This window comes from Balaenoptera acutorostrata, chromosome 6, assembly GCF_949987535.1.
Source record: "Balaenoptera acutorostrata chromosome 6, mBalAcu1.1, whole genome shotgun sequence".
NCBI lineage: Eukaryota > Metazoa > Chordata > Mammalia > Artiodactyla > Balaenopteridae > Balaenoptera > Balaenoptera acutorostrata.
In genome coordinates, this window is record NC_080069.1 from 22,795,672 (window position 1) to 22,819,105 (window position 23,434).

Here is a 23,434-nt window from a genome sequence, read left to right on the forward strand (position 1 = left end):
GGTGGAAAACTTCGGATCCACACAGTCCTCACAAGACTATTTTAAGAACCTGCTGGGCCTTCAGGAGGCAGGAGAACATTTAGCCTAAGAAACTAGAAGAATTTTAATTCAACTGTCAATTTTCTTTTTCTGTGTTAATCATCTAGTATCATCTATTATGTTACTATGAAATAATAAACAGAAAATGTTTTAATAAGGAAATTTACTTTTCCAATAAGTGATTTTCATTCACTATCTGAAAAGTTGAGAAAAGAGCTAAAAGAGGGAGCATTTTCATCACTGAAAACAGATGCCTGAGTGATATTAGTACTTCCAGGAAAAGAAAAAGCCAAAATCAAAAGCAACCTTTTGGTGGGCCTGGGAAAGAGACCCTAGCCTCACATGTAAGCTACTAAAATGAGAGGAAAGGGAAGTTCACTTCTGCTTTAATGCTCAGTACAAAGGGCAAATGTACCCTAAATATTCAGAATAATTTAATTATAGAGGGTATTTTATTTTTTTTATTTTTAAAATAAATTTATTTATTTATTTTTGGCTGTGTTGGGTCTTCGTTGCTGTGCGCAGGCTTTCTCTAGTTGTGGCGAGTGGGGGCTACTCTTTGTTGCAGAGCACAGGCTCTAGGCATGCGGGCTTCAGTAGTTGTGGTGCACGGGCTTCAGTAGTCATGGCACACAGGCTTAGTTGCTCCGTGGCATGTGGGATCTTCCTGGACCAGGGCTCGAACCTGTGTCCCCTGCATTGGCAGGCGGATTCTTAACCACTGCGCCACCAGGGAAGTCCCAAGGGTATTTTAGAGATTTAAAATATAGCCTTAGCTGACCTCAAGTAGCTTCTTGAACTTATCTAACACTGAAATTTCAAGGTAATTTAACACAACTACAGTAATTTAAGTGATTAGTTCCAGAATAAGGAAAAACACAGAAAATACCCTGTTGGAAAACCAAGTAAATATACATACGATATACACATAAAGAAAGGAAAAAAGATGATAAGCAAGCATGGGCAACTGCTGAAAAGGAACAAAACAAGTTTACAGGAAGGACAATGTACTCAAAAAACAATACACATTACTCCAAGCTGTAGGTTTGGTGTCTTATTACAAAACCATCACACTGCCAATTAACCTTCAACCTTTGTCCAGATACCACAGTCTGTTTGAACCTTCAACTACATTAGGATGACACAGTGACCAATAATGTAGTTCAGAGTAGCTAATACACAATTACGTGTTCATTATATTGACTCTGGTGGCCCATTCAGACACTTGAAAGATGAAATCCAATTTAAATTTAAAACGCACTTGAACAGCACACCACATGTATGTGGTATGCTACCATTTTTGTAAAACGGGGGGGAAAATGTATGGAAGTGGTTTGCACACACTAAAAAAAGCCTGGAAGAATGAACAAGAAACTACTGATAGCAGCTGGCTTTTTTGGGGGCGGAATGGCAGTGGGGAGAAGACTTCACTATCTCTTTAAATCTTTGAGGTTTATATCATGCATTGAATTATTCCATCAAGAAAATTAATTTAGGATGGATCAAGAGGGTTTTATGAAAAGTGAAATAAGTTGGAGAAAGATAAATAGCATATGATCTCACTAATATGTGGAATCTAAAAAACAAAACAAAATAAAACAAAATGAAAACAGACTCATAGATACACAGAACAAAGGGGTGGTTGCCAGAGGGAAAGGGGATCAGGGGTGGGGAAAATTAGGTGTAGGGGATTAAGAGGTACAAAGCTCCAGTTATAAAATAAATAAGCAATGGTGATGTAACATACAGCATAAGGAATATGGCCAAAAATATTGTAATAACTTTGGGGACAGACAGTTACTAGACTTACCATGGTGATCATTTCATAATGTATGCATGTCAAATCACTATACAGTATACCTGAAACTAACATAATATTGTATGTCAACTATATTTAAATTAAAAAATTTTTAAATCATTAATTTAACGACCCCCCCCAAGTTTAGAGGCACACAGCATCCTATTACACATATTTCAGGTGATCCAAATGAAAAATTGACTGGGCAATTAAAACAACATATTTCCATAGCTCTGGGAAAACTGGTCTTGAAGATTTGAAATTTTTTTTCCACTAAATTTAGCAATAAATCTCTTATCGGTCTTCTCAGATTTAACTCCCGAGCAAGAGCCAAGGCCACACATGCAAATAAAATCTACTAGAAAGAGAGGCTTTCAAGAAAAAATTTCTTTACCCCGCAAGCAGATCATGGAAAGAAAGCCTTGTTGATCAGATTACAACAAACAACCCTGTAAAAAAAATGCCTTTTCTGGTTTTCTAATTCTTATGAAGGAAATAATACCCTACCAATAAAAAGCAGGCAAACAAATCATGTTTGCACTAGGCTGGAGGAAAGAGGGAGCCTCTGATCTGAGCTCTTTTAAGTCTTTGAGCTTGCCATTAATATTGCAAATCAGAATACTTATTTTCTAGTTTTAGGGCTGAAAGTAATTAGCTATGTGACCATGAGGAAGTCACTTAACCTCTCTGAGCTTTCTATTCTTCTGAATAGCTGGGATGCTGGAATACAAGATTTTAAAGATCCTTTCCAGCTGTAGGATTCTTGGACACCAACTCCCATCATCTGTTTCCAATAAAAATAATTTAACCACTAAATTAGCTAAGGGATAAAGAAAGGTGCTCCCTTAAATAAAAACATCTTAACTGTTAAAGTGAAAAAAACAAAGACCCAGAAATGAAAATGAGTAGAGAAGACAAAAGAGACTTCCCTGGCTCCATTGTCCCTACCCTCTGACATTTTGTAAACCAGAATGTTATTTCCAGTAATACACTCATTTGGAAAATTATTTAACAACATTTTTGAAATTTTCAGAAACAACAATATACATTTAATAAAAAACCACCATAAAATTCCAGGGTCTTCTTTGATGACTCTGATTTAGGGAGTTCATAGTGTTTGAAATCACACTCTCATCGTAATATGTAGTTAGCCCATCTCCAGGTCATTCACACACAAGGAAGTCAATGATCCTTTGTCTTCATTCCAGAAAGAAAAGGGCTACACAGTGTATGACCTGCCGCATCCCCCAAATCCGTTCTCACTTTCCTCCCGGCACGTGGTGGCCGCCCAGCTAGAGCAACTTTCCAGCCCCTCTGCTGGGAGACGTGACCTGGGTTATGTTCTCACCAACAGAATGTGGGCAGAATGATGAGCAACCCCACCCGCCCACCTGAACAGGTACCCATGCCCTGCACGCCTGCTCCCCCATACTCATCACCTGGCTTCGGCCACACAGACAAAGATGGTGCCCTCAGGCCTAGAGCAACGAGACAGGGAGAATCTGGGCTCCTGCACGACTACCAAGAGCAGAGCCACTCACAGCCGGACGCCTCCCCTTACAACTGTCATGCCCGGCAGAAACAGTTTCCTCACACCACTGTCTCCTGGGGCAAATGCAGCAAGAGCTCGGGCTTCGCCCTACTGAGACAGTGTGCCTTAGGTACCTATGGCTCTTCTCCACAGGGACAGTCAGCCCCAGACCAGTGCAGCTCCTACCAATGATCTCAAACACAAAATCTAGAAAGTTCGCCAGCTTATTACCACAACTCATTAAGGATACCTTTTCCAAGGAGTTCTGAAATCAAACTGAATCTTAATTCTTGAAAGCAGGAGTCTGAAAAATATGACAGAAAACATACCAAATGTGCCGTAAAATCCTCTAGGTCCACAAGTCCCCACACCACACTTCTTTAGAGATGCCAAAGCTGCCGCCTTCGTGAAAGTAAAAAAAAAAATTAGACTGTAATAATATATCTTCAACAGTTTAAAAATGACATTTCCTATTCTTTAACCCACACAGCTCCCCAGTACCCTGGCTTTTCCTTTCTTAGTACTAAGACCATTCTAACAGGATATAAAGAAAAGAGGGGTGGGAAGACTTAGGTATACGACTTAAAACATGGAAAAGTTATATTAGCTTGATCATTAAAACCTGGTTAACTCAATGCATTCGCACTTTCTGGCATTTGTGGGCATAGGTCTTTCCTCAAAAAATGTTTACTGGCCCACAATCCCAACAGGAGATGAAGCAATTTCCTAGATACATCTCCAACTATTACCTGGGTCTGGTTCATATAGTTCTCTGGTTGTCACCCAACACTAAGCCACATTAGGACACCCTTGCCTCCCTTTGTTGAAAACTAGGTTACAGCTCTGTCACTAAAGAGTCAAGAGTAAGTACTTACACAGCCCTTTCTGATATTCTGCATTTGTCTCTTATTTTATGTCCAGATGCTTATGTCAGTCATGTTATCTGTCCACTTCAGCATATGTGCTACTTACCTTGAGCCTAGGGTTATCCAACAGTCCAAGAAAATTGAATGAGGCAAAGTTTATACATTCTTTTCCATTCACCACAATGTTATGGCTTGGAGGGCTGGGGAAAGAGACAAGAGTGGTATACTTCAGCAGTCATTCTTGTTACAGGACACACATTATCAGCTGTCCAGAAGAGGGAAGGCGACAGGACACCCAAGTGTTGCCATTCTACTCTGTTTGCACTCTAGCCTCCTCTCTCTCTTTTTATTCTTAAGAAGTAGAATTAGACAGTAGCATATTAAAAGTCAGACACTCGGTCATCAGCTCTACTCTTAATAGGTCGCCCGCACTACTCAGATAAAGAAGTGAGCTAGAAGTCCACGGCGCCTAGATTACTGGCACACCGCTGCTTTAGCTCTAAAACTCACTTAAGAAAGAAGCTGCTAAATAAAGTCCCTGGAATGAGACACACAGGGAGGAAACATAAGAAGATCAAGATCAAAGGTATGAAGAGGCAGAGCAAGCAACAATCTTACAGTTAAGTGGTTTAAAAATACATGTTACTAGGACGTCCCCGGTGGTCCAGTGGGTAAGACTCTGCGTTCGCGATGCAGGGGGCCTGGGTTTGATCCCTGGTGGGGAACTAGATCACGCATGCACGCTGCAACTAAGAAGTCTGCATGCAGCAACTAAGAAGTCCGCATGCAGCAACTAAGACCCGGCGTAGCCAAAATAAATAAATAAATAAAAATAAATAAATATTTAAAAAAAATTACATGTTACCTACAGGAAGCCACCAAAAGAATAAGTAAGCGCTGTTCCCAATTTCTAAAGTTAATGCTGGAATACCATTTAAAAGGAATCCCCCTCATCCAAAAAGGGGGGAAAATAGAGTGGCCAGTTGCATAGGAGAAGCATGGATTGAGTTCAGCTGAGACAAGAGATGGGCTCTTGAGGAGACAACCTATTATGTCCTCTGCTGACAAATACTCTAGCTTTAAGTCATGCTTCAAAAACACTGGCCAAACTATGGGACATGAGCTATTAAAGGGTTGTGAGATCAATTCACTTAGTCACAGCCAGCCTATTTCACCTAAAGTAAACCATAAGAATAGGATGGAATGGAAATGCACCAACAGGGCCAGGGAAAGGACGGTGGCACGGAACTGTTCTACACATGCGTTGCTCTGTGCACTGGGCTGCTCTGTAAAATGCACTGTGGTCAGAAAAGACGGGGGAACACCACTCTCACTGGTATGTTTTAACAGAACTGGTTTTCTATGAGAAAAATAACGAAAGATGCTGGGAAACCAGGGAAGGAAAAGAATGACTACTTGAAGTAAATTCACAAAAGCAGATGAACTCACACAAGACTCGGTGAAAAGAACATGGTTGTGGAGTCAGGCAGGTCCCGTCAGTATTATGGCTACTGACCACTTCAGAAACTCAGGGATGTTACCTGGCCTGCATAAGCCTCAATTTCTTCATCTCTCAACTTGTCTTTGTAAGAGGTGTTCATTACATATTTTCTTCTTTTTTCCTATTGCTTCAAGAGCTTCTTCTCTTTCAAATAATCCACTGTTATTGAGTTTCCCACTTCCCAGGACTTCTTTAGTTTCGTAAGTCCTCCCTGATGTGGAGGTGTTGGCACCCACAAAAAGATGAAAAAACAAAATATCCACGTAGACAAGTCTGTACTAACGGTTGCTGCTGTGAAAGTTGAGGCCATTCTACAAAAAATGTGACACACAGAGAAATCAAACTATCAGGAATAAGTACACCCAAAGCCCCTGACCAGAGTCGATAAGCTGCCAGCATGACGTAGGGATGCAGACACCTTGTTTCTGCCTAGCACATGGGGCAGGAAAGGAGAACAGTTTCCATGAGAAGTGGAAGGCTAACACCTGTGCCCCATGCAGGCTTGCAGCAGCAAGCCAGACAGGGCACTTAACACAGGAATACTGGAGCTGAAGACACTTCAAAGTTGCTCACAGAGGCAAATAAAACCGATACAGAAAGACGTCTCCACAGCAAGGCTTCAGAAGAGTCAAAGGAGGGAAAATAAAACCCTTCCCAGCCAAAACCCACACCACACTATTAGTGAGAGTCAGTAATTACGTAAGTGAATTTAGAAATAGGACAATGGTGCTTTACCAGAAAGAAACAAATACTACAGACCCCCATTAACAACAGGTTTGGCACTTGAGGGAGAACAGACAACCGGACGAATGAAAGAATCCAGAACTCAAGAAAATTGTGTATACAGGAACACCTCAGAGATACTGCGGGGTCGGTTCCAGACCACCGCAATGAAGCAAGTATAGCAATCAAGAGAACCACATGAATTTTTTGGTTTCCCAGTGCATGTAAAAGTTATGTTTACTCCATACTGTAGTCTATTAAGTGTACAGCAGCATTATGTCTAAAAAACAATGTACACACCTTAATTAAAAAATAATTTATTGGGACTTCCCTGGTGGTGTAGTGGTTAAGAATGTACCTGCCAATGCAGAGGACACAGGTTTGATCCTTGGTCGGGGAAGATCCCACATGCCACAGAACAACTAAGCCCGTGCTCCACAACTACTGAGCCTGCGCTCTAGAGTCTTCGAGCCACAACTACTGAGCCCACGCACTGCAACTACTGAAGCTGCACGCTCTAGGGCCCCTGTGCTGCAACTACTGAGCCCACATGCTGCAACTACTGAAGCCTGTGCGCCTAGAGCCCTCAACAAGAGAAGCCACCACAGCAAGAAGCCTGTGCACCACAACAAAGAGTAGTCCCTGCTTGCCACAACTAGAGAAAGCCCGCGTGCACCAACGAAGGCCCAACGCAGCCAAAAATAAATAAATAAATAATAATTTATTGCATTGGGAGTGGCCAAGATGGCAGACTAGGAAGACCCTGAGCTCACCTCCTCCCATGGGCACACCAAAATTACAACTATTTACAGAGCAGCTATCAATGAGAATGACCTGAAGACTAGCAGACAAGATCTTCCACAACTAAAGATATAAAGAAGGAATCACAATGAGATGGGCAGGCAAGGTGCAGACATGGTATAGTCAAGACCAATACCCGCAGGTAGGTGATCCACAAATGGGAGAATAATTACAATTGCAGAAGCCCTTCCCAAGGAGTGAGGGGTCTGAGCCCGACAAGAGGTTCCCCAGCCTAGATGTCCTGCACCAGGAAGATGAACCCCCAGAACATTTGCGTTTTTTAAAAAAATTTATTATTTATTTACTTATTTTATTTATTTTTGGCTGCACCGGGTCTTAGTTGAGGCATGTGGGATCTTCATTGAGGCATGCGGGATTTTTCGTTGTGGCACGTGGGCTTCTCTCTAGTTGTGGTGTGCAGGTTTTCTCTTCTCTAGTTGTGGTGTGCAGGCTCTGGGGTGTGTGGGCTCTGTAGTTGTGGCGCAGGGGTTCCAGAGTGCATGGGCTCTGTAGTTGGCAGCACGTGGGCTCTCTAGTTGAGGCACGTGGGCTCGGTGTAGTTGTGGTGCGTGGGCTTAGTTGCAACACTGCATGGGGGATCTTAGTTCCCTGACCAGAGATTGAACCCGGGTCCCCTGCACTGTAAGGTGGATTCGTACTGGACCACCAGGGAAGTCCCAAACATTTGGTTTTGAAGGTCAGTGGAGCTTCCTCTAGGGAGAGCCAGAGTGCTGTGGGAAACAGAGACTGCACACAAAATCTCAAACACTCCAGGACCCAGGGCAGAAGAAGTGATACGAAAGGAGCTACTATGAACTACTTCATGAACTACTTCTATGAACTACTTCATGCCAATGCATTTGAAAACAAAAGAAGAAATGAACAATTACTAAATGGCAGTAACCAAAACTTACTCAAAAAGGAAATATGAACAGCTTTAAAAACTCACTGAAGACATTAAATTCATGATTAAAAATCTATGCTCAACAGAACAAACACAAATAGTGTTGCCACGAAAACTATAAGACTAATATACCTCTGATACCAAAGCTGGGCCAGCACAGTAAGGGAAAAGAAAAAGACTAAACTCATTTTTCAATACTGATGCTAAAAATACCAAATATTCACAAAAAAAAAAAATCCAACAATTAATAAAAATTAACCAAATAGTCATGCTTAAATAGGGTTTATCACTGAGTTGTAAGAGTTCTTTTTATATATTTAATATTTTGGATACTAGCCCCTTAGCAAATATATGACTTGAAAATATTTTCTTCCATTTTGTGGGGTTTTGTATCATTTCTCTAGTAGTGGACTCTGAAGCACAAATGTTTTTAATTTTAATGAAGTCCAGTTTGTCTATTTTTTCTTTTGCTGCTTGTGCTTTTGTGTCGTATCTAAAAATCTCTGGCCAATCCAAGATTATGAAGATTTACTCTTTTGTTTTCTTTCTTCTAAACTAAGAACTTATAGTTTTTCCTCTTAAATTTAAGCCCATGATTAATTTTGAGCTAATTTTTACACATGGTGTGAGGTCAGGGTCCATCATCATTCTTTTACATGTGTATATCCCGTTGTCCCATCACAATCTGTTGAAAAGAGTATTCTTTCCCTACTGAATTGTCTCAGCATTCTGTTGAAAATCAATGGACCATAATTTAAGGTTGTCCACACATTTTTAAGAATAAGACACTGAAATGCTAATTGCAAGCACTGTGTAAATGGGCTTGGCTTCTTTGTAAATGGTGGGCTTCACTCTATGATAATGAGACACAGACTTGTTTATTCATCTGTGGAGACCCCAAACTCAAAATTTTCTGTTTTTATTCTCTTGACTTTGAGTTTCACCAGAGAGGAATCCTCCAGTGAGGTGTATATGAGGAGATAAATCTGGTTGCCAACGTTCTGAAAGCTGAGTTGGAGGAAACGGGATTAGCATCCCATTATTCGCTATATACTTGCTTTCTGTTCTAGAATGGCACCCGCCTCCTCACACATTCTTAGGACTTTCAATTGATATTTAGCCTTTCCGGAGAGTAAATCTCCCATCTTTCTGCAAGTCTACAGAGCTGAGATCTGGGGTGAGGATGAGTGGCACGGTTGCTTGCAATTTTTCTCAAAAAAATTTACGTATATGCTTAATTAATGTAAAAAACATCGATCAGTACAATTTAATATAGCAATGGATTAGAGGAGAAAAGTCACAACCATCTCAATAAATTTAAAAAAAAATTAATAAAATTTAACACTGACTTTAAAACTAACAAAAAGTTCCCTTAGCAAACTAGGAAGAGAAAGGAAGGCCTATAACACCATACAGGTTATCCCTTAAAAGCCATCCGGAACAGGATACAGAGGCCCTTGTTACCACTCCTATTCAACACTGCATGGTAGGTATCCTAGCAAATGCAATAACACAGAAACAAGAAGAAAATGATGCTTCATGACAGAAGTGAAAACTCTCTGGAACCCAGAGACGAAGCTATTAAAAGATATGCAATGTTAATTTCCTGGTTGTGATACTGTACTATAGTTAAGCAAGATGTTACCATTGGGGGAAACTGATGAAGGGTATATGAAATCTCTCTGTATTATTTCTTACAACTGCATGTGAATCTACTATTATTTCCAAATAAAAAGTAGGAAAAAAAAAGTTAAGCAAAATCTTTATGAAGAACGTTATGTAACTTCTCTCAGAGACATAAAAGACCTAAGTATACAAGTGACACACAAGGTACGTGGTGAAGAGATTCAGTATTAGCAATATACCAATTCTCTCCAAATTAATCCATAAATTCAATGCATTACTAGTCACAAACCCAAACCCATTTTCTGGTCAAATCTGAGCAGCTAAACCTAAACTCATAGTGAAGAGTCAAGGATAGCCTAGACAATTGTGAAGAACAAGGAGGTGAAGGACTCACTCTAGTCAAGGCCTATTATTAAGCTGTGGTATAAGCGAGGTTCTGGCACAGGGAGAGATAAATATACCAAAAGAATAGAAATAAAGCCAGACACAGATCCTTTATAAGGGAACTTGACATATGAAAGAAGGGAAATTTCCAATCAGTAGGTAAAAAATGGACTATTCAACTAATAATGTTGGGACAACTACCTGTCATACGGAAAACAGGCAAATTAGACCTTTGTGGTAGGAAGGATTTTATAACCATAACATTAATGATTGGTAAGTCTGATTTCAGGACAAGTAAAACTTTCATGAGACCAAAGAAATTCGCGAAAGTGAAGAATACAAGCCTCTCTCAGATCAGACCAGAAGTAGAAGGACATACTCAGGAGACTATCCTACATCATATTTTTAAATAGAATACTAAACACTTTCATGGCAACAGGCATGCTGTGGCAAAAGTATAAATATAAGCAAAGGAAAAACATCTACCAACTTCAAGATGGTGGTTATCTTGCCTGGGAGGCCAAGAGTAAGTGATAGATGGGAAGGGATTTCTTTAGTGATACACTTGACCCCTGAACAACATGGGTTTGAACTGTGCAGGTCCACTTATACACAGATTTTTTCAACAGTAGATACTACTGTACTACATGACCCACAGTTGCTTGAATCCATGGATGTAGAACCACATATCTGGAGGAACTGGGTATCTGGAGGGCTGACTCTAATTTATATGCAGGTTTTTGACTGCCCAGAGGGTCAGGGCCCCTAACCCCCATACTGTTCAAGGGTCAACTGCATTTCTAATGTTTTATTTCTTTTAAAAAATAGATTTAAAGTAAAGAGAGCAAAATGTTAATACCTATTACTTCTGGGTGGTAGATACATATGTGCCTGATATTTTCTGTATACTTAAATTTAAGAAATAAAAATAAAAATAAATAAAACACTGGAAGCCAGGAGGTGGGTAGCATAAGTGAGCTGAAGTTTCATAATTCATATTGTGAAAGTCAACAGGCACTGCCTATCATTAATCAATCAAGAAACAGTAGTGTAAGCATACTGCTAGTATCTAGTTATGAAGGTAACCTTCAACAGATATAAAATCAGAAACAATCCAGGTGGGAAAAAGTAGGAATGCTGTTTTTCATTTTAACTGTCTTCCCATTTGAAATATTACATGTGTGTATTACTTTAAAAATATATATATATATATTTTTAAAAACGGACAAACTCAGAAACCCAAATTGGAGACTATTAAAAAGCAGTTTCTGATCTCCAGAAATTTCTAAAAATCTTATTTCAGTTAAAAAAGGAATACTATATAAACCACTGTATACTTTGTTGAGTTTACCTACAGGAAACCAAATATAAGCCCTTGACTAGCAAAAACAATTTACCCTGAAACGATGTTGTAGTTGAGAGCAGGATGGTCTTTTGAGACAGGAGGAACAAGAGGTTCTGGTTGCCACTCTTCAATCAATTCTTCCTTTTCCTACAGGAGAAAAGCAGTTAAAATACAGTGCAGTGCTAATTACTGGACAGCAACTCTAGCGGTATCTAAGCTGTTCGTTGTAATGGAACCATCATAATGAACACACTGCTAGACACACACGTCCAGCTGCTGTGCCTGGAAATGACACAGAATCACTATTGAGTTTTGTGCACTTAACCCCTCACCTCTTTCCTTATCTCAGGCTAAAGGCTCTTTTTCCATGAAGCTTTGTGGCTGACTGGAAATTTCTTAAAAACTGTATTTCTATGTTCAGGATTTTTCACTGTGGGAGGTAGGAAGTATAACTGCTACTGATGATAAAACAAAAAGTCTATAACACAAAGGTGAGAGGCATGACTGCAGGTAAGGGAGCTCAGCCTCTACTGCAAGATATGACAGACAGCCATGCCTTAAGTTCTTACAGGCATGACTGTCACAGGAAGGGATCAACTAGACTACAAAGCACTGTTTCTACAAGCCATTGGCAAGGATTCAGAAGTAACTGAAATATACCAAAAGACTCTCTTATAATAATTATTGTAATAGGATTTAGTTGTTTGGAAATTTCTCATAAAAAACCACTTTATTCTTTTTACCTGTTATTTCATGCATTCCAAGTATTTTGACTATTTTGAGTTTCTTATCCTTTCTTGAACTAGAAAACAATGTAATTTTGAAAATGTAGTCTGGATGTACAGGATGAGATGAGGCACCTGATGAACATGACAGCCACAGCAATTCTTGCCTTACATAGGCCCACTCTCAATACTTCTATTTTCACACTCCTGTTAAATGCTTCTGTGCACTTTTCTCCTAATAGGCAATTCTAGGGCATGGCTAGGAGCATATTCACCTGATGCTCAGGCACTCAAAAATGCTGGCTGAATAAATCAGCCAATAAATTCCTCATCTATTTCTGCCAATGACTGCACAGAACAGCAGCCTGAACAAGCCTGAAGTATGTATCATGCATACTGTCCACTTGCTACCACAGAGACAGATTTGAGAATCAACTCAAGACTGCCTGGTATTCAAGAGTCTCTGCAGGGGACTTCCTTGGCGGTGCCGTGGTTAAGAATCCGCTTGCCAATGCAGGGGATATGGGTTCAAGCCCTGGTCCGGGAAGATTCCACATGCTGCAGAGCAACTAAGCCCGTGCACCACAACTACTGAGGCTGTACCCTATAGCGCGTGAGCCACAGCTACTGAGCCTGCCTGCCACAACTACTGAAGCCCGCACACCTAGAGCCCGTGCTCCGCAACAACGGAAGCCACCATAATGAGAAGCCTGCGCACCTCAACGAAGAGTAGCCCCCGCTCGCTGCAACTAGAGCAAGCCCACGCGTAGCAACGAAGACCCAACGCAGCCAAAAATAAAATTAATTAATTAATTAATAATAAAAAAAGAGACTCTGCAGACCTATAAAACTGAGAAGGGCATTTCTTCTTTGCTGCCATAAGTTAAGCTTTAGAAACACTCATATCGTTTTTTTTTCTTCCACAGCTTTTAGGGTAAGATGTCAGTGATTACTGAATCTTGCTCTAGGTAAGTTCTGCTTTTAGAGGGTTATCCTAAAATTATGTTTCAGTATCCTTCTTTTAAAATGCATATTTGTGTGGACTGACTTGTTTAAACTGAAACTAAGAATATTAGCAATGATCAACCCCTTAAAAAGCTGGGCTAGAAATCTATTCCATGGCCTCACGGTCATTCACGTGGAGTTCCTGAATACCAAGGGAAAAGAGCAGCGACAGGGCTTCTGGCCCGGAGAGCCCGATCCTGCTGCGACACCATCAGAGGTGTGTCCTATGGCGCACTCGCCTCACACGGTATTCATAAAACACAGGCGGGGCTGCGGATCTACGGTCAAGTTTAGGGCAGTTCTCCAAACAGCAGTTCAGATAGCCACCGTCATATTAAAGGTTACAAGAAATCATGCAATGAGACACCTCTTTAGTCTTCTTTACCCAGGTTTCCAAAACTTATTTGCCCTAAGAACCATCTGCTGCATATCCCTTGTCCCCTAGGGGGGATACTGCCTGACCATCTCATGACAAATATGAACGATCAGGACAGCAGGGGCAGCCAGTGAAACCAGGGAAACAATCGCCACATTGCTGTAATTCCATTCCACTTGCACTTCCTTCTGTGAATGCTCCAGAAGAGAGCAGTGCTCCATCATTGTGCCGCACTCAATGCTGCCTTGTGAACCAAAGTTTCAGGCATTTTTGTGGGAAAACATCTCTCACCGTCTCTGTATCCCTAAGTAGTATTCTGGCACACTGCTACAGAGGCCGGATAAGGAAACAATCCAAGCTACAGAAACCACACTGCAGTCAAAACTGCTCTTCCTCTCACACCTGGGGCACAGTTACTAAGCGTTCCTACCTGCGTGAGAAGGTAGGGGATTCCACAAACCCCTTGGTCCCTCATACTAACAGACTCGAAGTGGGCAGGACTGCAAGTCCTCGCGACACTTCTGCTTCCTAAGGTTTGCCTAGCTTGGGCTGGAGCTGGGTCCCTTACCATACAGAACACATCAAAATTTGATTTGGGGTGGGAAGGTGGAGAGCAGTGGGATGGGGAGGATTCTTTCTAACTCTGAATTTCCTTTATAAAGACTACAGGGAAAACTTTCATTCAGGCTTCAGAAATAGTGGTGCTTTTCCCGAGCAACTCATGTAATCTTTCTTGTATACGGACATCTGAAATGCAGCATGCATCCATGCTTCCCGTCCAGCATCTAGTACGTTCCCAGGCTGCTGTTTACTCCTAGCAAAGTATAAAGGCCTGTAACATGGTACTCCTTTGTGTATTCACTTTATCCCTGGCTTCCCCGTATTTTGCTTACCCTGATTTCCTTACATTCCAGAAAATATTTTAACATTTATAGTTGAGCCACCACAAGTCCTTTTTCAAAAGATGTAGCAACTATAATCATACACCAAATAATAAAATAGAGATTTAACTTCTTACCTTGACTGTAAGATCAGATCGTTCTTGTAACTTGTAAGTTTTAGAGAAAAGAAGTCTGATTATCCAGAGTATTAAAATTCCTTCCAAAATAAGATGATAAGCAGGAGCCTAGGAGTCAGTCAAAAACAGAAGCAAAACAAGAAGTGAAATAAACATTTCCAAAACCTGCACATAAAATTTAATTCACTTGCATATACTGCTCCCATGACCTTTAACCTATTTATTACTTCTTAAAATTTACTTTCAAAGCGCACTTCATTTCTACTCATTCCTTTTCCCATTTCTAACAGAAGGCAATTTCTCCTACATGAAAAATCTCTAAAACTGCAGCGTTAGGAATAAAAACATCTTTAGGAATAAAATTAATTTTTAAAATTAAACCTGACACAGAATTCCAATAGTCAAACAATATCAACTATCAGATCCTTCAGGTAATTTATATTTTTACTGGTGGGAAATGACTGTAACAAACATTTCACAGCTTCACAAGCCTTCTACAACCCCCACATACCATGGATAAATTGAGAATTATTTGGACACCAGTTTCCATAATTCTCAAAGACTTTTGCACAACTTACTATATTTCCTGTATCCCCAATAGGCCTCTTTAAATTCTCCTTGGAACGTGGCAGAGAAAAAAAGACTTTATAAGTGCTTAAAGAAATAGCAGGTCTCTTTTCTACCACAGTTCCCCAAAAGTATGTAGTGTGTTCCATGTCAACATCCACAAAGGTACCTTAATGAAATTATCCACATCAGGTCTTCTTTTCAACTGAACATTTCCAGGATAAAAGCCAGGCTGACTTCTATGTCTTACACAACTAGATACAGTAAGTGCATATAAAAGATTCCAGGTATCAACTAAACCTCCATAAGTCAGTTATCGGGTGCTACATTCCAATAGGTTGTCATTGAAAAGTCATTTAAAAGAGGTATTTATGCAAGAGGGAAGAGATATGTACATGTACAGCTGATTCACTTTGTTATAAAGCAGAAACTAACACACCATTGTAAAGCAATTATACTCCAATAAAGATGTTAAAAAAAAGAGGTATTTAGAAACGTAAATACAAATTATTTTCAAACATTAGACAAAAAAAAAGCAATGATGATTCACAATAGTTAAAAAAGTTCAGAAGCGGGGACCAGGGAAACTGCTGACTATTTCATAAATAAACTTTCAGGTCATTGGACAAATAACTTTAAAACTACATACATGTTACATATGTATGGGTACACAGCAAGACTCCTCAAATTCTGCATACACTGTGCACAGAAATTAGAAGCAAAACCAGAAATCTAACACTATTTTTAAAATTTGCTGATCCCTCCTGACTATAATTCATTTAAGAATGAGGACTCGACTAAAAAAATCCTTTTGGTTTTATCAATAATTGGATTATAGTTGACAAACATAAGTCCAAGTCACTAAACATTCCACTCCACAAAGAAATCCTAAGAAAAGTTGAAATGTCTACTGAATTAATAAAAATCACAAATGTGGCTTCTTTTCTTCCCTAGGAAATGTTACATCAAGGAGACCGTCTCTCAAGTCTCACTCATGGTCAATATCAGGGTATGAGAAGTTACATAGTCAAAGGGCAGTCTTCAAAAAGGCAGCAACAACATATAGTAGAAATTATTCATTTCTAAGAAAGAAATCTTAGATTTTAGTGGTTCTTCTTAGTCACTATAATCTACCTAAGACTGGACATCACCTAAGCTCTATTTGCTCTCCTGTTTTTTTTCAAAAAGTCCTGATGGGTTTTGCAATAATACATCTTGCATCATCACCCTTACCAGTAAACGCTATATTAAGTTTTAAGAAAATTATCAAAAGAAAACAGATTCACTTTAAGTGAATGTAAGCTCTGTAAGCACAGGGACTTCTACCTGTTCCCTCATTGCACTATTCCTAGCATCTAGATCTCTGCTGTCCAATACTGTAGTCACTAGCATCATTCAACTATTTCAATACACATCTAAATTAAATTAAATGAAAAATTCAGCCCCTCAGTTGCACTAGCCACGTTTCAAGTGCTTAACAGACACATGTGGTTAGTGGGCTACTGTACTGAACAGCTCAGAGAACACGCAGAAAGTTCCATTGCACACTGCATGGAAACTCACTAAATGTCAAATGAATGAACATTCTGGCCTTTCAAAAAAGCTCCTAACTGGTCTTTCTTTAAATTTTTACTAAAATAATTTTATCTTTACAAGACAGAAAATGGGACGTAGGCGGGAAGAATGACAAACTATTTCACATACCTAAATCATTCGGCTTCCTTTCTAACCCCACGTTCCAACAAAAACAAAGTCCAACTTATTACAATTCTTTCCCCTATTCCCTGGTCCACAGTTCCGAGAACCTGTCTTCCCTGGGACCTCTCCAGACTGAGATTTTCCACTCTACTTTCATCACTCCGTTTTACCATCAGTCCCAACTCTTGTTTTTGACTAGCCTCTCTCCTGTATCCGGGCAGGACCTGGAGAGGGCTCCGCGCTCGCAGCAGCGCAATACGAGACCCCCGGCTCCGGCTCCCGCCCGTGCCTCCCTACATTCCGCCACTGGGAAATGGGTGCGCCTATGAGCCTTTCCAGCGAGGGACGCCGGGGGTCCGGGCGTAACCGGGCCAGGCCTGCCCAGGCCTCAGACCAAAAATCCACACAAAACGTCCCACCTCCCCAGGGCTGGGTGTGGTCGTGGACCCCTGGGGCCGCCAAGCTCACCTCATAGAGCGCCTGGACCATCTCCACCAGCACCCACTGCTCCGCCACCGTCGCCATAGTTAGCCGCCAGGGTTTCCTTCCGGCAGGCGGGCCGCAGGCACGTCAGATATTGCGCGGCGCGGTCCAGTGACGTCTACACGCCCGGAAGGCGGGGCTGCCGTGAGTTGGGCCCCGCCTTCTCGCGCCTGCGTACTGGGTGGCCGGTGGCTGCGCTGGCTGAGGAAGGTTTCGGGGTGGAAGGTCAACTTGAGGTCTCGCTTGGGTGCGGGGAGGGGTGGGAAGCGGCAGGCTGGTCCCCGCGGCAGGTGTTCACAACGTGGCCCTTATGTGCCAGACCCCGTGCTAGGCTCTCAGGATGGAGAGATTTTAATGAATGGTCCTCGCGCTTGTTAGGCAGTTTGGTGCAGGGAGTTATTAATGCAATCGCAAACATATTCTTTACTTTTAAATTACATAAGTAATGCAGGAATGCATTATCGTAAAAAAAAATAGACAACTCTTATATAGCACTTACTGTGTATAAAGCCTAGCCTAAGGATTTGCAGGTGTTAAGCCATATAGGAGTTTGGTGTGGAACCTTCAAGAGCCTCTGTATCCCAACGTGGTGTGCACACACACTTCGGTTGGAATTCTTCAATATAACCGGGAGCATAGGGACAATATTGTTCTACAATTGCTTTTCTTCCATTCTTTTTTTGGCTATAAATCTTGTGTTTTTAATCAACGAAGAAGCCTATTGATTGGAATAATTTGTTATGTGTATTTCTCTTTCCGTTTTATTTAAACATTTTCCTATTGGTGAACACTTAGGTTTTTTCTACTTTTTCACCTGTTACAAACAATGCTACAGTAAACATTGATGTGCCCTATTGTCTTTCTGTGCGTGTTGGGGTATATCTGACAAGTTTCCTCAGAGTCGAATTTTACTCAATATGCACGCTAATGTCGATAAATACTGCCATACTGCTCTCCAGAATGGCTCAACCAATTTTAAATGTTTGAAAGTGTATTCACACTCTATCTCATGACGGATATTATCAATCTTTTAAAATTTTTGGCCAATTTAATTTAATGGAGATAAAATGTCTCCACTGAATTTTACTTTCCATGCTGCTGGTTATTCATGGTTATTCTTATATGTTTATTGGCATTTGTAGTCCGTTTGTGAATCATCAATTCATATTCTTTGCCCAGTTTTCTATTAGTTATTTTTCACTTTCTAATGGATGTATGGAAGTTCTTTATGCATTCTGAATATCTTATATTTTCCTATTTCATGTGTGACAATTATTTTTGCCCAATTTCTGTCTAGTTGTTTACATTGTCTTTTGTCATACCTATATTTTAATTTTTATGTAATGTGTCAGTCTGTTCCTTTATTGCCTGTGGGTTTGTATCTTGCTTAGAAAGACCATCTTCACCACACTTAGGTTTTCCTCCCATGCTTCAGTTTGTTGTTTATAGTTAGCTCTTTAATTATTCTGGAAATTATATTTTTGTATGATGAGAGGTATGGGCCTTTATTTTTTCCTAAAGGAATAACCATTTTTCTCAGTGCCATTTATCTGAGTAATCCTGATTTTCCCAAATTCTGTGAAATGGCACCAGCACTATGCACTGCACATGAAGTTGCCACTATGTACCCGATGGTGTTGGTGCCCTGGGATCCAGTACCATGCTTGCGCACGCTGCCTCGCCCAGGTGCATTCACTCCCAACAGCCAGCTCCTGCAATTTTCAGAGGCCTACCTTCAGGCTGCCAGAACCCATGTTTCCTACTCTCATGGAGAACTGGAAGGATCTGAGAACATGTTTTCTCAGGCAGCCCTTTACTGGGTGGGTGACTGATGGTTGCTGGGGTGTAAAATATTGGAGCTTCCTGGCCACACAGAGCAAGACAATTCGAAGGGGTGAACCTCACCATCTCCTCTAGATTGAGTCAAGGGTACTGTGTGCAAATTCTTTGACACACCCATCAAGAGGTAGAGTCTATGTTCTCTTTGCTTGAATCTGGGTGTACCTTGTGACAACTTCTACAGTAGATTGCTGCTGCCATGTGGAGAGATCATGTGGGTACCTCATACACAGGAAAAGAGATGGCGAAGTGACCCCACCTGCTCCAGCCCCCTGCTGTTTGAGTCTTACCAGTCCAGGTGCCAGACATGTAAGGGAAGTTGCCTTCAAGATGCCCCTGGCTCTAATCACCCTCTGGTTCAACCACCTGAGAGACTTTGAGTGAAAAATGTCTAGCTAAGCTCAGACAACCCCAAAATTTGTGAGCAAAACAAATGATTGTTATTGTCCTAAGCCACTGCTTTGGGATTGGTTGCTATGTAGAAGTTATCTGCTACAATAGATCACTGGAATGGGTACCCTGTGGAACCTTGCAGGCTTTTGCACTCTTGCATGGTCCCTGTATTATTTTCCTAAGGTTGCCATAACAAATTATCAGAAACTGGGTGGCTTGAAACAACAAAAATTTATTCTCTCACAGTTCTGGAGGCCAGAAGTCCAAAATCAAGTTGTCGACAGGGCTGCACTCCCTCCAAAGACTCTGGGGAATAATCCTTCCTTGTCTCTTCCAGCTTCTGGTGGCTCCTGGCATTCTTTCGCTTGTGACTGCACAACTACAATCTCTGCCTCTGTATTCACATGATCTTCTCTGTCCTATATGTGTCTCTTTACACACACTTGTCATTGGATTTAGGACCCATCCTGATAATCCAGGCTGATGTCATCTCAAGAGCCTTAATTTAATTATATCTGCAAAGAAACTTTTTCCAAATAAGACCATATTCACAGGTTCCAGAGATTATGACATGGACATGTACTTTGGGGGCCCACCATTCATCTCAGCTACAGTCCAATCTCTGGCCCACAATTCACATCTGTCCCACATGCAAAATACATTTGCTCCATTCCAACATTTCCAAAAGTTTCAACCCTCATCTAAATCAGTTCAAAATGTCCAAAATCTCATCATCTAAGTCATCTAAATCAGATATGAATGAATCTCTAGGTATAACCCATCCAACGGCAAAATCCTCCATCTATTGACCTGTAAAGCCAGAAGGTCACATACAAAATACAAGGGTGGGACAGGAATAGGATAGACATTTCCATTCCAAAAGGGAGAAAATGCAAGGAATAAAGGAGTCATCAGTCCCAAGAAAGTTAGCAATCCAGCAGGGCCAGTTTCATTTTGTTTCAAGATCTGAGAATAATTCTGTGTTATGAAGCTACATCATCTGGGCACACAGCTCCATAGGCCTCTGCACCTATGGTAGATTGGTAGGTCTCTGCTCCTACACCTCCAGTTTCTACCTCTTGAGTCCATGGCTCTGCCCTTATAGTCATTCTTCATTTTTCTTGAAGGGGAGCATATGCTTATAGCTAAGAAGCTCTAACAGCCCTGTAGAACTCTGGAAATTCAACAGAATTCTGGAAATTCAACAGCACTCTTTCACTTTGTCCTGTCTCTGTCCCTTCAGGCCAAGCTGACCATGTTTCTGCTGATACAACATTCTCAGAAACCTTGTGGGTCTCCCATGTACGTCATGAGACTGTGCCATAAACAGAGAGTCCTCCAGAGATCTTGTCTGAATAACCCCGTCTCTACTTCTGGCTCTGCTGAGATGATTGAGTGGATCCATGAGTCACATAGTTAATCTCTTTACAAAAAGTTTGTCCAGCTGCATCCTTGGCCCTCTCTCCAGAGCATACTTTCCCAACAGTGACTCTACTAATTTTTTCATCCTTTGCAATATGGGTAACCCAAGAACCTCCCAAGTCATCAAGTGCTGTGTTCTTTTTTGCCTGACAGTTCCTTCCTCAATTTACCTCTTTCCTCTCATATTTTTTGAAGAAACAGCATGAAGGAACCAGACCACACTTTCAACACTTTGCTTAGAAATTTCCTCAGCTAATTATCCAAGTTCATTACTTAAAAGTTCTGCTTTCCACCGTAGCTACAGGACACAATTCAGTTAGGTTCTTTGCCACTGTATCACCACCATTGCCTTTCCTCTAGTTTCTAATAACATGTTCCACATTTCCTTCTGAGCCCTCAACAGAAAGGACTTTAACATCCATATTTACTAACATTCTGGTCATGATGGGATCCCCATTCTCTAAGATGATAGACATTTTCTCTACCATGCTCTTCACTTTCTTCTGAGATCTCACCAGGATTATCCTTAAAGCCCATATTTCTACTTGTAGACTCTTCAAATCTTTTTCTCTCATGCACCTCAAGATTCTTCCAACCTCTATCCATTACCTAATTCCAAAGCCACTTCCATAGTTTTAGGTATTTGTTACAGCAGCACTTCACTTCCTAGTACCAAAATCTGTATTAGTTTCCTAGGGCTGTCATAACAAATTACCACGAATGGGGTGGGAGAAAAAAAAGAGAAATTTATTTTCTTATATTCTGAGAGGCCAAAAATCCAAAATCAAGCTGTTTGCAGGGCTGTACTCACTTTGAAGGCTTTAGGGGAGAATGTGTCCTTTCTTCTTCCAGGTTCTGGTGGCTCTATTCATTCCCTGGCTTGTGGCTGCATCACTCTAATTTCTATCTCCATCTTCACATGGTCTTCTCCTCTTTCTCTGTGTATGTCTCCTCTGTGTTTCTTATAAAGATACTGTCACTGGATTTAGGACCCATCTGGATAATCTAGGATGATCTCATCTTAGAATCCTTAATTACAACTGTTACAGCCCTTTTTCCAAATAAGGTGACATTTACAATGTAGGATTAGGATTGGGATAAGACCATGTCTTTGGGGGCCACTATTCAACTTACTACAGCCTCCTTTCTTTTCTGATCCTACCACCAATCTCTCCCACCAGTTTTTCCCGAGAATGCTTCTTAACAAATCATTTTCACACATATCCTTGCCTCGTAGTCTGCTTCTGGAAAACCAAACTTGATAGAGTTTGTATCTGGAGCATCTATTTGATTCCATTAATCTATTTTATTTGTGCCCATTCTGATACAATATTACTTAAAAAAATAAATTACTTATTTTGAAATATTTTCAGGTCCATATGGCGTTGTAAGAAATAAATCAGTGAGATCTCATGTCCCCTTTACCCAGTTTTCTTCAATCAATCATAACATCTTGCAAAACTATGGTACAATATTAAAACCAGAATACTGACATTGATACAGTCAGGATACAGAAGCATTCCCTTGCCACAAGGATCCCTCATTTTGCCTTTTTATGGCTACACCCACTTCCCCTTCTCCCTCCTCAGTCTCTGTCCCCTGACACCCCCTAATCTGTTCTCCATTTCTATAATTTTGCATTTTTAGAATTTTATATAAATGGAATCATATCATAGGGGAAATTTTAAGATTGGCATTTAAATTTCAGCGTAATTCCCTCAGATTCATCCAGGAAGTTGCATGTATCAATAGTGTTTCCCTTTTCATTACTGAGTGATTCTGTGATATGGATGTTACGTCATTGTTAGGCCATTCACATGTTGAAGGACACTTGAGTAGTTTCCAGTTTTAGAGCTCCTATTAAGATTTGTGTACAGATTTTTGTGTGAACATCAACTTTCATTTCTCTGGGATTCATACCCAGGAGTGAAATTGGTGAGTCATATGGTAATTTTATGTTTAGTTTTACAAAACCTGCCAAACTATTTTGCAGAGTGCCTGTACCATTTTGCTTTCCCCTCAGCAACATATCAGTGATCTAGTTTCTCTACATCCTCACCAGGTGTTGTCACAATTTTTTACTTTGGCCTTTCTGATAGGTATGTAATTATATCTCACTGTAGTTTTAATTTGCATTTTCCAATTTTCATATGTTTATTTGTTATTAAATAAGGATGAAAGAGGTCTGTATATCAACCTTGGTAAAATGTCTATTTCTGTCTTTTGCCCATTTTCCAACTGGATTTTATGTTAACTGTTCAGTTTTAAGAGTTCTTTGTGTAATCTAGATACTATTCCTTTGCCATTAAGTGGTTTGCACCATGTTTTTTTTAATTCACTGTAGTTTTGTGGTATTTTGTTCTGGTGAATGTAGCAATTCAGTTGGCTCA

The 23,434-nt window shown here is 40.5% G+C and overlaps 1 protein-coding gene across 13 annotated transcripts in view; it reads right to left on the reverse strand.

Annotated features, from left to right (window-relative positions):
- LOC130708441 (serine palmitoyltransferase 1) overlaps positions 1-17,511 on the reverse strand; it is a 65,781-nt gene extending 48,270 nt beyond the window's left edge. For 2 of the 13 annotated variants that reach the window (XR_009008651.1, XM_057548710.1), the window contains exons 1-5: positions 17,376-17,474; positions 14,643-14,750; positions 11,571-11,665; positions 4,341-4,434; positions 3,698-3,770 (exon numbers count right to left, since the gene is read on the reverse strand). Coding sequence is in view for 10 of the 13 variants with exons in the window: in XM_057548710.1 (XP_057404693.1) it covers positions 3,698-3,770; positions 4,341-4,434; positions 11,571-11,665; positions 14,643-14,750; positions 17,376-17,432 (427 nt within the window). In the remaining 3 variants the exon portion in view is untranslated. Of the gene's footprint in view, positions 1-3,697; positions 3,771-4,340; positions 4,435-5,683; positions 5,812-11,570; positions 11,666-14,642; positions 14,751-17,375 lie in introns of those variants that run through there. The other 11 variants (XM_057548705.1, XM_057548703.1, XM_057548706.1 and 8 more) reach the window with 10 other exon arrangements.
- Positions 17,512-23,434: the final 5,923 nt, after the last annotated feature.